Below are 16,379 nucleotides of genomic sequence, written 5' to 3'. Positions count from 1 at the left end.
GTGATACGTGATTTAGAGCTCTTTTGCTCACTATCATCGAAAGTTCTATGCTAGGTATTCCTCAACTGGAATAAGTTAGGTTGGATGAAAAATTGAATATAAGGAGCACTCTACAAGTTGGTGGGCCGGTCAGAAGTAATAATATTTTAGAGTATTTGACTGGTCAAATACTTTCGGTCAATTGACCGACTTGCCACATCTGTTCAACCAAATTCATATCACATTCTTAAAATATAACTTATTCAAAATATGAGATTTTACATTTATCAAAAAAAATAATATCTATAAAAATGTTTCGAACGAGTAAATAGAAACCTCAATGTATTTAGATCTAATTGATTTTTTGAATCATAATTAACATCCGATATTTAAACCTGCGCGTAAAGCGTACTTTCGTTTTTATTTCGCTTAGAGAACTAAAGAGATAGTAAATAAAGAGAACGTAGTAAACAATAACGATGAAATGAACCTAAAGGAGTGAGAAAAATGATACAAATCAAGATAAAGGAAGTATACAAAAGTCGGAAACTACAACAGGTCAAGATCGATATCCTAAAAGATTACGACCAGATCAATTAGATTGGGGGTAAATGTTATATTAGTTTATTATTTTGGCATTTATGAATTTGAATACACACGATAATAGGATTTTAGAGAAAATAAAATAATATTTTGCAATTTCCGAATATATTATACAATTTCAAATCCAAAATGAATTAAATATATTAGTTATCTGGCTAAAATACTACGAATATAGTTAAAGATACTACAAAAATGGTGCAGTCAACAAAAAATTAAGCGGATTGAAATCTGTGCTACAAAGGCTTACGATCTATTTAAAAACAACAAAGTTTAACATCATCACAAAAAAAATCTCTCCTATTGTAAAAGGATGTTATTACTACAAAATACTAAATTTTATTGTAAAAGGATGTTATTACTACAAAATACTAAATTTTATTGTAAAAGGATGTTATTACTACAAAATACTAAATTTAATGTGCACCTGATAATCTGGGAAACTAAGATAGAAATACATAATATTTTCATTCCAAACCTAATATAATTTGTATCAATATAATCAGAAAATGAGAAATAATTAATAGACTATACAAAATCTTCCAAAATTATCGACGACTTGGAGAATATTTGAATACTGCTTTAAGAATTCACATGACTAAAAGATAATTTAGATATAAATAAATCTATTCAAATAGCTGCTGCAGTAGAAACACCTATAAAGAAAACTAATACGTAACATTTATCAGTTCAATGAATCACTGAGTACTAATCAGGCTTATATATTGGCACATTCATACATTTTCTAGCATATTGTCAATTTTTTTTATTTTGCCAATAATGTCTCTTTAGATTATTTACTAAACGCACCAATTATTCATATAAGTTTCAGAGTTAATGCTTCCAGAAGGTGCAATATTATAGTTTTACCTTTTTGTCAAAATCGAATGAAAAATTAATCAATAAGACACTAAATATTAATAAAACCGGATATTTAGAACTTTTATATTCTTCAGGTATGAGATCAGTTTTTATTTTATTTATAATTCAATTCCTTTGTACTGCCTACGATACTGATTAAAGCACTCATGACTAACCAAACACGAAATAGTGGCATAGATTTTAGAACTAGTCCTTTCAATTGTTCAACCAACTTTAACAGATATGATATAAGATTCTACAAAATGAAATGGCAGGGAATATTAGATATAGATTGGAAATTTTTGACTTCCTATTATATCATATTAACGAATAAAAATTATTTATATGCTAATATAAACATAATTATTAGAGTTGTTAAAAGAAACTTGATGTTGGATATAGACAATTGATAATCAATGTATTCAAAAAAGTTTGAGAATTTTTTGAAAAAAATATTTATATAAACGAAGGGGATAGTTGAACCTATTACTTGGCAATGATTTGCTAAATTCATTTTTTTAAAATTTTGCAAGTGTTTATTTTTCATATTCGTTTTTTTTAAATATATAATTATCTAAATGTATATGTTATGCTTTCTTTTTTAAAAATATAGATTAGCCAATGTCATAAACATCATTTTCATCTTCAATAAGTTTGCTTATTTCCTCTTGACTCATCAACGGTTCTATTAAATCTAGTATCACTAAAAATTAATAATAATAAATTTTTAACAAATATATAAAAGTTTTTATAGCTTTTTAGTCACATAATGCCCTTGTAATTATAATTCATATTCAAAAAAAGCATACTATACAAATAAGAGAAGATACTATGTGACTTAAGCATTTAAAAAAATTAGACAATATATAACTAACTAGTGTTGCGTAATCGGCTAAAAACTACGCCTAAGCCTAATTAGGCTAAGCCTAAAAATCGGCTAAAACTAAAAATCGGCTAAGCCTAATTAGGTTAAGCCTAAAAATCGGCTAAGCCTATATAAATCTGCTAAAATTAAATTAGTCAAAATTCTGCATCGATGATTAGTATTAATTATTATTTATTTATTTTAGTAAAATAATTTATTTTATTTATATTTAATGTAAATATTTTATTATTATCAACAAATAAACAGATATGATTTAATATTTTTTATTTATATTATTATATTTTGAAATGAAAATAAATTTATTTATTTGATGTTATTTTAATAAAAAAAATAATATGCTGCTATATTGTAAAATTGTAATATTCTTAATAATATAATTTATTAGTGATTTTCACAATCTTCTTTATAAATACATCTTTTATTGAGGAATTATATTGTGAATTTTATTAGATAAATAAACAATCTTTTAGGTGAAATCTTTTATCATTTTTTTAAAATTATCTATTTATTATTAAATGAGGTGGATTTTATGAAACTTTTTTGATGTTATTTTATATGATCTTTTTAATGATAATATTTTAATGTGACAATTGTCATAATCGTTCTTTTATAAGTTTTTTGAATTTTTTTGAAGAAAATAGGTTAAAATAAGTATTAATAACATGTGTAAATATAAATTTAGTGAAGATGTACCAAAGAAAAGTGACAATTGTCATAATCGCTATTTTTAAAGTTTTTGGAATTTTTTTGACGACAATATATTAAAATAAGTATTAATAACATGTTTAAATAAAAATTTAGTGAAGATGTACCATAGAAAATTGACAATTGTCATAATCATTATTTTTAAAGTTTTTTGATTTTTTTTGAAGAAAATATGTTAAAATAAGTATTAAAAACATGTTTAAATAAAAATTTAGTGAAGATGTACCATAGAAAAGTGACAATTGTCATAATCGTTATTTTATAAGTTTTTTGAATTTTTTTGAAGAAAATATGTTAAAATAAGTATTGATAACATGTTTAAATAAAATTTAGTGAAGATGTACCATAGAAAATTAACATTGTCATAATGGTTATTTTTAAAGATTTTTGAATTTTTTTGACGAAAATATGTTAAAATAAGTATTAATAACATGTGTAAATATAAATTTAGTGAAGACAATGAAAAGTGACAATTGTCATAATCGTTATTTTTAAAGTTTTTTGAATTTTTTTGACGAAAATATGTTAAAATAAGTATTAATAACATGTGTAAATATAAATTTAGTGAAGATGTACTCTAGATAAGCGACAATTGTCATAATCATTATTTTTTAAATTTTTGTTGACGAAATAATAACATGTTTAAATAAAAATTTAGTGAAGATGTACTATAGAAAAGTGACAATTGTCATAATCGTTATTTTTAAAATTTCTTTGATGAAAATGGGTAAAAATATAGATTGTAAAATTAAAATTGCCTGAGTATATGCCATAGAAAAACATATGGTAATAATAGATTCTTCCCCAAAAACAGGAGCAAATTGGCATTTTATTACATTTGTTCATCGGGTCAGAAATTAATATGCAAAATTTATATCATAATATCTAATCCTAAGTTAGAAATTATTATATTTTACCAATTTTCATCAGACAATCTTGTTTAAAATTTGGGTAAACTTTTTTTTCTATTTTAAAATCAATATCGATGCAAGTTAACTATTTTCGTCAAAAAAAATCAAAAAACTTTAAAAATAACGATTATGACAATTGTCGCTTATCTAGAGTACATCTTCACTAAATTTTTATTTAAACATGTTATCAATACTTATTTTAAAATATCTTTGTCAATAAAATTCAAAAAACTTTAAAAATAACGATTATGACAATTGTCACTTTTCACTGGTACATCTTCACTAAATTTATATTTACACATGTTATTAATACTTATTTTAATATATTTTCGTCAAAAAAATTCAAAAAACTTTAAAGATAACGATTATGACAATTGTCACTTTTCTATGGTACATCTTCACTAAATTTTTATTTAAACATGTTTTAAATATTTATTTTAACATATTTTCTTCAAAAAAATTCCAAAAACTTTAAAAATAACAATTATGACAAATGTCACTTTTCATTGGTACATCTTCACTAAATTTATATTTACACATGTTATTAATACTTATTTTAACATATTTTCTTCAAAAAAATTCAAAATTAACGATTATGACAAATGTCACTATCTTCACTAAATTTATATTTACACATGTTATTATACTTATTTTAACATATTTTCGTCAAAAAATTTCAAAAAACTTTAAAAATAGCGATTATGACAATTTTCACTTTTCATTGGTACATCTTCACTAAATTTATATTTACACATGTTATTAATACTTATTTTAACATATTTTCGTCAAAAAATTCAAAAAACTTTAAAAAATAACGATTATGACAATTGTCACTTTTCTATGGTACATCTTCACTAAATTTATATTTACACATGTTATTAATACTTATTTTAACATATTTTCGTCAAAAAAATTCAAAAAACTTTAAAAATAGCGATTATGACAATTGTCACTTTTCATTGGTACATCTTCACTAAATTTATATTTACACATGTTATTAATACTTATTTTAACATATTTTCGTCAAAAAACTTTAAAAATAACGATTATGACAATTGTCACTTTTCTATGGTACATCTTCACTAAATTTATATTTACACATGTTATTAATACTTATTTTAACAAATTTTCGTCAAAAAAATTCAAAAAACTTTAAAATTAACCATTATGACAATTGTCACTTTTCATTGGTACATCTTCACTAAATTTATATTAACACATATTATTAATTCTTATTTTAAGATATTTTCGTCAAAAAAACTTTAAAAATAACGATTATGACAATTGTCACTTTTCATTGGTACATCTTCACTAAATTTGTATTTACACATGTTATTAATACTTATTTTAACATACTTTCTTCAAAAAAATTAAAAAAACTTATAAAAGAACGATTATGACAATTGTCACATTAAAATATTATCCTTAAAAAGATCATATAAAATAACATCAAAAAAGTTTCATAAAATTTACCTCATTTAATAATAAATAGATAATTTTAAAAAAATGATAAAAGATTTCACCTAAAAGATTGTTTATTTATCTAATAAAATTTACAATATAATTCCTCAATAAAAAGATGTATTTACAAAGAAGATTGTGAAAATCACTAATAAATTATATTTAAAGAATATTACATTTTTACAATATAGCAGCATATTATTTTTTTTATTAAAAAAACATCAAATAAATAAATTTATTTTCATTTCAAAATATAATAAAATAAATAAAAAATGTTAAATCATATCATGTTTATTTGTTGATAATAATAAAATATTTACATTAAATATAAATAAAATAAATTATTTTACTAAAATAAATAGATAATAATTAATGCTAAGCATCGATGCAGAATTTTGACTAATTTATTTTAGCCAATTTTTAAGCTTAGCCCATTTTTAGGCTTAGCCAATTTTTAGGCTTAGCCGATTTTTAGGCTATACCTAATTAGGCTTAGCCGATTTTTCCACCTAAAATCTCGGCTAAGCCGTTTTTAGTCGGCTAAAATTAGCCGATTACGCAACACTATAACTAACTGTCTCTATGTAATAAATCCTTTTCCTTGTCTGGAAAATAGAGGAATAGTGCATCGTAAAGCAAAACCAACAATTTGTTATAATCATAAAAATGACAATATTTGTTTTTCAGTGGGTTATCGGTTATGAAATTAGTTTCGTGTATATGCGGGGTAGAACTGAGCCGTGAGGTGAGGAAGTGCAAAATTTGTAAAATGCTGACCACGATTGATTTGACAAAATCTGCGATATTAGACGGAAGGTTAGCTTCCATTTTATCAATGATTTCATCATCCTCAACGTCAGGTGGATGATCCCGTTTTATGGAAGGATATATTTCGTTGCTTAAAAAGTCTAGCACATCCGCCATAAATTTGTAAAACTTTTTGTTTATTATAAATAAAAATATTTGGTGTCATGAGATTTTTGTATATTTCAGTTTTAATTGAAATATAACAATCTTCGCTTTATCTCCCCTCGAACACTTCTTATTGCTAACACTGATAGATTATCATTTTTAATATTATTCTTTATTAATTTTTTATATTTTTCCTAATATTTATCCGCATTCGTTTAATAGATGAAGTAACTTGTAAATAATTTTATAGAAATAAAACCAATGGTAACTATATATATAAATTATTGTAAAACTTAAAAATAATGGCTAGAAATGCTAAATGTTCATTGCCTAATAACTTTATTTTAAAGTCCTCTAGTCCAAGCAGTATTTATTATCTTATAATCTAACATTAATTAAAATTTTGTGTTATATTTTTTTAAAAAAATCGTAATTGAAGAACATTTAATAGACATTGCACTAATTTAATCGAAAAGGATTTTAAATTTGGCAAGATTAATTCAATTAGAAATTTAATAAAAGAAGATTTATATTCAATATCCATGTAAAATCAGCTTTTTTAGTTAAATTTGTCCTCAAAATATAATTTAAAATAGCATATTAAGTGAAATTGAATAGGTTAGATCTTGAAATTTAAAAAAAATTGAATTTAGTTTGCAAAGCCCGGCCTGGTTCGTACAGCCTGTTAACAATTTTTGCACAATTGCCCGGCCCGTTAAAATTGTATGAATTGTCAGGCTCGGCCCTTTATAATTTTTTGCCTGATCAGGTAAGCGGGCCAGTCTTTTCAGGTCTCTAATTCAAATATATTGAAGACACTTTTAAATTTCAAGACTATTAAAAATTTTAAATCGTATCGAAAACTTAAAAATACCACAGTATCAATTTCGGAAAGCGTTAGATTTGAAAAAATCTCCAAATCACACGGCTTTTAATTCACATTCCAAACTTAAGAACTCTTTTTTATGGCTATAAAAATTAAAATAGATTGTTTTTACCAGAGAATTGCAGTACCAAACGCAATTTGTGTTTAACATAGAGTTTATTTGACTTTTTCGGGCCATGTGCGATAAGAATTCTACGAGCTATAATCCAAGAGAAATTATTATAATATATTAAATTTAAATAAACAAACCTTGGATAAAACTAAAACTTTGGAGGGATCATCTTTCTGCTTCTTGACAAAATACTCGAATTGATCAAAAAACATGCTCATGAAACACTGATTTTCGTCATCTTAATTTATGGAAATATAAATTATGCAAAAATTAAGAGTTTCATAAATAATAATTTAATATGTTATCGAAATATAAATTATGCAAAAATTAAGAGTTTCATAATTAATAATTTAATATGTTATCATTTTAACAATATTATACATGTTCGAGATTTTTTTAAAATTCTTATTCATACCTAATTTTAAATCAATATTTCAAGATATGTAAAAAAATAAAAAATTACGAAAAAATATTTTTTAATAAATAAGAGATGGAGTATAATTTTTATTGGAGGATTTCCTAGAGATAAAAATATAGAACCGATGCGAAAGATCTAGTTAAAATTCAAAGTATAATTTTTGATCTTACAAAATGGGATAAGGCGGCATTTACAAAAACTTTCAAAATCTCTTAGTAAGATCAATTTTATTAATATTAAACTCGTGAAATCAATACCAATATATTCTTAGTCTACTTAGAGACCCATGTCAAATTTATAATAAAAAACATAATTATAGCCTGACCATTTTAGATTTTGATAAATTTAATATTAAGGTTCGTGTGTAACCAAGGATTTAAACCGCATGAGCCGTACGGTGAAACCTGGTTAACTGTTATTATATACCGAACCTAAAACGCAAAAAATTTCTCAACCGAACTTTTAAAAATGCCTTTAAATCGGTTTTGATATTTTAACTCTTTTAAAAATGTTTTTGACTAAAAAGTATCAATTATTTTTAGATATTTTTCAATATTGCTATTTGAGAGTGCTGCCTAAGTTAGCATATGTTAGTGCTCCCTAAAATTTATTCTTCCTCCTTATAGGCAATTTGACAGAAGAGAATCTTGAAATTATTTCAATTGTATACGGCTCAATATGATTTTTAAAGAGTAATGATAAAATTTAAAAAATTATCTTTTTTACGATATTATAATAGGCTTGTAGGCAAAAAGGTCTAAACTGATATTATTATTTTTTAAGAACCGAACCTGAACAGTTTTTTACCTGAACCTAAACCAATATCTGATATATTTTAGATCGCTGGTCGTAACTTACACTTTGGCAAATATTTCGGTTTAGAAGATAGGAAGAAATGTACCAGTGAAAGTAATGTATATATTTAAGGATGGTTGGTTACAAACAACCATAATAGTAAATTTGATAATTCAAATAATAAACTAATCTTTCTTTTAATTTTGTCAAGTCAATATCCATATAAAAATTTTCAAAAATGGTTTCCAGTTGTGGTTAAAAAGTTGTTATAAAAAATGATTCTATCACAACCAGGGTTGCCATGTTTCCCCATATCAGAGGGAGACTCCCTTTTTTAGTTTACACGCAGACATCTCACTCCGCAAAACTACCGCAATTAGAAATCTCCCACTATTTTTTAATTTCTCCCGCAATTTTTTTAGCATTTTAACATTTTTAATATATAAATAATAATTTTGAGAGACAGTAATTGATTATTTTTGTATTTTTAAAATCAATTTTAAATATTTATTCGAAAAACATGTCTAATTTGTAAATTTCTTTCTATCCTGTTTTATTTTTAATCAACAATAAATATACAGGGGAGTATATCAACATTCATATAAGTCAATACAGGGAAGTTATCAACAAAGATTGCAATACAAAAATATTCTCCAAAAATAATAAATAATCCAGATGCAACTACAGTTGCGGACATAGTATACACCTATCATGTAGTTCAACATTCACAGAGATATCTATCCAATGTGTGTCGAATCTTTTCCCCATCTTGTCGTAGAACAAAAATGAGCAAGGCTATCATAAATGTTTTAGAACCTGAATTTAAGTGGCGATTCTAGACGATTTGAACGATGGGCATCCATATGCAATTCTAACAGATGCATCTAATAAGGGAAATATTAAAACATTTCCCTTGATCCTTCGCTATTTCAACAAGAATAAGGTCATTTCAATAAAACTGCTATAATCTTTTTTCTCGGATAGTCAAAAATTCAACGATATAGCTAACCACATAATAAAAAATATAGCTGATTCAGGGTTATCAATGAGTTGCATATCAGCTTCAGCGCTGATAATGTCTTCTGTAAATTTTGGCAAAAACTACAGTGTATTTACCGAATTAAGGCAGCACAATTATGAATTAATGCTAATTGGCTGTATATGCTATATACTACATAATTCTTGCAAGAAGGCAAGTGGATGAAATAATTGTGATGAAATGTTTTAACGATTTAGTTCATTAACTAATAGTTAATGAATTAAAAGAGTTGGTGTGATCTGATTTAAAATGGTGTGAGTTGTTGCGACATGCACCTATCAGGTGGTTATCATTAATACGAGCCATAGATAGAGTTTTAAAATTTTACGAACCCTTAAAAAATACTTCTATAAAGATTTTAAACGCTGTCCTAAAATTTTGAAAAATTTTTTCGAGAATGAAATGGCAGAAGCCTATTTATGAAGGAAATCTATCACGCAGTTAACATTCAGTTGCAATCAGAAGATTCTATTAATAAGATCACAAAATCATGCAACAGTTCTGTTCATACTGTTAAAAATTGAGAATAAATTTTATGGCGCTATTGCTAAAAATATTATATTAAAATAATACTCTAATATATTTTTAAATGAAACAAAATTTTTATTAAGACAATTTTAGAATATTTACAATCAAAATTTGATTTTAATAACTCTATTTACAATTGTATAAATATTATGACATTGGAACAGAACCCATCAATTGATGGTTTTTATAATTTAATAAATATATTAAAAATACCGAAAGACATTGATGTCTTGTTTGAGGAGATTGTAATTCTCTCTATTTATTATGATTCACCAAATTACTTAAAGTTAGATGGTCTATAGGCAGAGGAGAAATAGGTAGAATTTTTTCCTAATAACGATAAATCCCCATGCTTGGAAAAAATATGCGAGTATGTTCTCTCCTTACCTCATTCTAATAGGCGCATTTTTAGCCTGATGAGTACTACCTGGAGAAAGGAGAGAAATCGGATTGCTTTAACAACATATATTAGGAACGCCACAACCAACATTGTGCTGATTCAATTCTGTAAATACAGTCTGGTTTTTGCCAAATTCACTGAAGTATTATCAGATCAGAAAGCTGACATGCAATTCATTGATAATCCCGAATCTGCTAAATTTACCATTATGTTATCTATATTTTTAGATTTTTCACTATTTGAGGGAAAAAATTTTAATAGTTTTATTAAAACGACCTTAATTTTGTTGAAATAGCGGAGGATCAAGGGAAATGTTTCAATATTTCTTTTATTAGATGCATCTGCTAGAAATGCCCATCTATCAAATCGTCAGGAATTGACCTCCTGGATTCAGGTTTTAAAACATTGATGAGAGCCTTGCTCATTTTTGATCTACAAGTAAAGTTTTCATTTATCTCGGAGGCGGTCATATTATTGGGAAAAGATTCTACCCATATTGTAATGATAAGTAGTTCTGTGAATGTTTACTACATGATAAGTGTATACCATTGCCGCAAATGTAGTTGCATCTGTATTATTTCTTATTTTTGGAGAATATTTTTGTTTTGCAATAGATGTAGATACACTTCCCTGCACTGATTATAATAATACCAATGTCATAGGCGTAGCCAGGGGGGGGCAAGGGGAAATATACCCCCCCCCCTTCAGATATTTATCAATATCATTTTAAGCTAATAAAAAATATCCCCCCTTAGTCCTCCCCCCACTCCCTGATCCCTAAAAATGTATGAATATATCTTAATCAATAATTTGGAATAAAGAATGTAAAAGTTGATATTTTTTTATAAAACTATTCATCATAATTTATACATTTTTAGAAAAAATCATTTATATATAAAAAAAGTGAACCAAAAATGCTTTTAAGAAATGAAATATAAGCCAAAGATAAGTATTAAGACAAAGATAATTCTTAAGACAAATGTGAAATATATTATAATTATTAATAATAGATCCATAAAATTACTAAATAATAGATCCATAAAATTATTAAATAATATAATATATCAAATATAATTTTTTATAAAGTTAGTAATTTTAATTTATTTATCTTAATAAAAATAAAATATATTTTAAAACTATTGATAAAATTAAATAAAAAAATTAAAGCACAATACAAACAGTGGAATATTATATGTCGTAGATTTACAGTATATCTAATTTTATCAATTATCATATGACAATCAAGTAATTTTTACCAATATAGCAAATTATATATTTTACAGAAAACTATAAAATATTGATAAGGACATCAGAAAATATCTTTTAAAGACATTGAGGGATGAATAATATGAAAATTAATTTTTAATATCATTATTTATTTAAAATAAATATATGGCGTTAAATAATTGAATGCAAATTGTTGCTATATTTATTTTCAAGAGCATTGATTAGTAAAATTTGTTAAAATATTAACTGTAATATATTCTCTAACTGAATATGTCTGTAAAAGTGGAATTATACCTAGTATTTTGTAACTAATTTTATATAATAGAGGAATATCAACTATATGTCTGCTTACTTTTTATAAATAAATTCCTTATACTTGTTTAGAATAAATTATTACCATGCTTTTATATTAATGTATATATAAGTATTTATTATATTTTATATAAACTAATAAAAATATATTTCATATTTGTTCCAGGCTTATTTTTTTTATTAAAATTAACCTTCTCTTGTAAAAATATTTTATGAATATATAGACTAAGGTAACCTGGCCGAAGGCCCGCCCAAAAATAGGGTCTGGAGACGAAGCCCCCAGTAATTTTTTAATTCCCCCCCCCCTTAGGAGAATCCTGGCTACGCCTATGCGTTAGTTTTGCAGGACTTGCATAAAATATATTTTTTACATTGTAAAATAAAAATCGTTTGTTTTTTTTTACAAAATTAATATATTTTAATAAATCAAGATAATATTTTAATAATAAAATAGTATTTAAAAATTTTTGTCTCGTACTATAATATTTTATTTTGAAAAATAGTTACCTGTTTTATTTTGAAAAATAGTTACCGATTTTGTATTATAAACTAATTTAAGCGTTATTAAAATCCCGGCCATTGTGGGCCTTTTTTTTAAACAATTTTTATATTTCTACTACAATTTTCATATTTCTCCTGCAAAATACCAAATATCTCCCACAATTTGAAAATTTTGACCTGGCAACCCTGATCACAACTAATAATAAACTAAAAGATGTGCTCATTTGTCATTTCCTTTTTAAATTTCAATGTGGGTTTAATGAGATTGCAGATATTTAGGTAAACTGCAAGTATAAATTATTTATATATGCTATTAATCCTTTTCTTATAATATAAACAGGTTTTAAAATTAAATCACTGTATATGTTTAATTTAATCATGATATTGTAATTATTGTTAAAAACCAGAAAAAATTTTCATCTAATAATGTGACATTTATAATATTTCTATCTAATTCAGATTTGCAGTGTACTTAGTACCTAGGTATTTGCAGTTTAGTAAAACCATCTAATATTTATCATTTAAAAAAATTTTAAACTTAGCAAAAAGTCAATAATAAGGTAAAAATTAATAATTTGCCAGAAATTAAAAAAAAAAAATTTTTAAACTGCTCATTTATTTTAAATGCTATCCAAGTCGATCATAACTTGAAAATATATGACTTAAATTTAATATAACCATAGGTAAAATTTATAGACTCAAAAAACAGATATAATTTTATTAAACCCATAATTGAATCTTTCTAATTATGAGTAGCTTAACTCTAACCAAATCATAACCTTTAAAAAATTTTACCCCTGATTCATAAATGAACTGGCTATTTATAAATAACCAGTTTGAAAAAAAAAATTTGAACAATCTTTTTTTAAATTTTGATTTCATCTTGGAAGATTTTTATGCATGAAAATTAAAAAAGATTTTGGCATTTTTAGGCAAAATTTGATCAAAAATCATTCTTCAAATAAAATTTTCAACATTTTTCCTCAAATTATTTTATAAACTACGTAAATAACTGTTCACATTCTTAATTTGGGTATAACTTTTTTTTTAGTAAACTGGTTGTTAAAATTTAGGCATCCAAGTTCTGAAATTTGTTCAGTACAAAAATGCTTAAGCTACATAACATTATTTATATATAATTTACTTACACGACTGTTTATTGATATTTTGCCCAACTACTTCAGTCTCACATGATTCATTGATATAATCATGACCATAGTGAAGAAAGGTAATCAGTAAATCTATTATATTCAAAAATTCTGAAAGAGTGTTCTTGTCTTCAACTCCATATGATAAAATCATTTTGACATACATTTTAGGTATCTGGCAAGATTTTCTAAACCACTATCAAAATTTATAAGCCAAAAATGTATAACTTATTATTAGAAATATTCTCTTTATCACCTTCATCATATGCTATGTGGTTTAAAATAACAATAATTTTATTCACCAATATTGATTGGCTTGCCATCGAATTTGACTATTTTTAGTGTATAAAAAAAATTCATGATTTTTTTATATTTAACTTTAAAAAAATATATACCGGTATTCTTATTAAAATGACTAGTAGGCATATAAATTTCTTAAGCAACTTGTTATTATTTGCTATTTTATAATACATTTCTTCAGATGATTTGAGATAGAGTTGTAAAATATTATATGTTTCATCTAAATTTGTAAAATGTAATATTATTACATTAAAAGTCTTAAAATTACCAATTGAATCATCAATAATTAGTTTGATATATATATCTTGCCGAATAATTGCATAAGAAAGATTCTGATACATTTTCCAATTAAAATGTAACATTAGCTGAATAAGATTATCAAAATTATTAAAGATATTATCTATTATTTTAATTAAATCTATCATATCTGTTGGATCATAATATTTGTTGTATATATTCTTATATTCTGCAACATATGAAATCATGTATAATTCCCACCAATTTTCAAAATCTTTAAATTCTTGATTTTTATATATGGATATATTTACAAATTGATTTAAATTCAAAACAAACACATCCAAAATATGTTCAATCATTGCTACTATTGGTAAAAATCCAACATTAAAATAGTTACAATTTGTTGTGCAAATATCTGACCCATCTTGTTCATTTATATAGGCATAATAGGTATCCATTAATTTTTTATTATGTTCTAATTTATAGAATAAATCATCTGATCTAAAACAAGAATTAAAATACTATTTATTAAATATATACATTTTTAAAAATCTTGTTGGCATAAAATTTATGAAATTTGAAATTTTTGATAGATGATGAACAAGATGGTGAAAATACAAATTTACAATTCTTTTAATTTTTACATAATCTAAAGAAAGATTCTGATCCAAAATTTTTTGCCCATCATGTAAGATATTATCTTTATTTTGACCAGCAATCTGATTTTTATTATGTAAATCAGCTTTAAGGCTATCATATTGATTATTAATTAGTATAATTTTTTCTTCCTTATTAAGAATAAATTTCTATAACTCTTTTGTAGTATACTTTATCAGCTATCTCTTTCTTCAATTGTTCATAATCCTTTTTGTACTTTTCTTTAATAAATGTTAAGTGATATTGGTATTGTTCATTTCTATGATTATCTTTAATCTCTGAATTTTTTAACTCATGTTTAAAAAATTGCAAGGAATCAGATAATGTCTTGTTTTCACTATGCAACATATTGACTTTCTTGGTCAAATCATAATAAGATTGATGTCTAAAAATTAATATTATATGTTAAAAAAAAATTTATCTATTAACCTATTATTATCAGAATTAAATTTTTGATTTGAAAAATTAATATTATATGTTAAAAAAAAATTTATCTATTAACCTATTATTATCAGAATTAAATTTTTGATTTGAAAAATTAATATAATCATTAGATTTAAGTTTATTGGAAGATTTATTTGATAGTTTCTGCTGAGAAGCTAAAATCAATGCATCTGATACTTCAAAGTCAAAATCTTCATCTTCCCAAATATCTGAACTCATCTTAAAAAAAATTAAATTTAAAATATATATGAATGCTAGTAGAATGTTGAAAAAAATATATATTCTAATATGCTAAACTGTGACCGATCTATAATTTGTGTTGTCATATTGCTGGATAGGGTAGGGTTTGCCGTAAACTGAAAAGGATTTAAGCTAAATAATACGACTTGGAAGATTATCCAATTCTTATTTAGACATATATCAGACACGCGCAGAAATTTTATGTGCCCTTATTTTTTACTCCTCAAGGGAATAATTATATATGAAATATATTATAATATAATTCTAAGACAAAATTAGCACTGCCAATATTGTTACTCAACGATGAAAACAAAATTTTTTTAAAAGAATTACCCTATTTTGAGCCCAGTTAAATACACTAAGTATTAAAAAGAAGTTCAATGATCTTTGAGTTTAGTAAGAAATTGGAACATCCATAATTTTTTACACCAGAAAATAAAAAATTTATATGCCTTTTTGGGTAATAGAGAATTAAATTTTAGGCTCTAGTAATAAATTTGTACTATCATTGTTTTTACTCTACCTAGGAAAAACAAAATAAATAAAAAATTTCAAATAACCTTTTGTGAGTCAAATAAAAAATTTTGGGTATTAGAAAAAAAAATTGTTTTAAAACTTTTGAATAAGAAATTGGCACTTTTATTATTTTCTTCTCCATAAAGTAATATAAATCAGTCAAAAATTTAAAATCCCTGTTTTGAGTTCAGTCATAGAAGTAGCTGAGATGAAGGGGGGGGGGGGCTATTTAAATTTGTCTATTCTTGCAAATATCATTTTGAACATAATAAATACAATTTTCACGGATGCACCCCCATCTTCT

The 16,379-nt window shown here is 24.5% G+C and overlaps 1 protein-coding gene across 1 annotated transcript; it reads right to left on the bottom strand.

The window, feature by feature from the left end:
- Positions 1-2,054: 2,054 nt before the first annotated feature.
- Positions 2,055-14,363, bottom strand: LOC135924188 (uncharacterized). The gene is made up of 8 exons (XM_065459236.1): positions 14,250-14,363; positions 14,077-14,201; positions 13,910-14,013; positions 13,682-13,869; positions 7,451-7,551; positions 7,314-7,400; positions 5,979-6,339; positions 2,055-2,143 (listed from the first exon to the last, which is right to left on the bottom strand). The coding sequence occupies exons 1-8, from the start codon at positions 14,341-14,343 to the stop codon at positions 2,055-2,057; spliced, it is 1,149 nt and encodes a 382-aa protein (XP_065315308.1). The 5' UTR covers positions 14,344-14,363.
- Positions 14,364-16,379: the final 2,016 nt, after the last annotated feature.

This window comes from Gordionus sp. m RMFG-2023, chromosome 2, assembly GCF_954871325.1.
Source record: "Gordionus sp. m RMFG-2023 chromosome 2, tfGorSpeb1-WG-v2, whole genome shotgun sequence".
Classification (NCBI taxonomy): Eukaryota; Metazoa; Nematomorpha; class Gordioida; order Chordodea; family Parachordodidae; genus Gordionus; species Gordionus sp. m RMFG-2023.
Note: the sequence above shows the minus strand (reverse complement) of the source record. Positions and strands in the feature narration are given on the sequence as shown.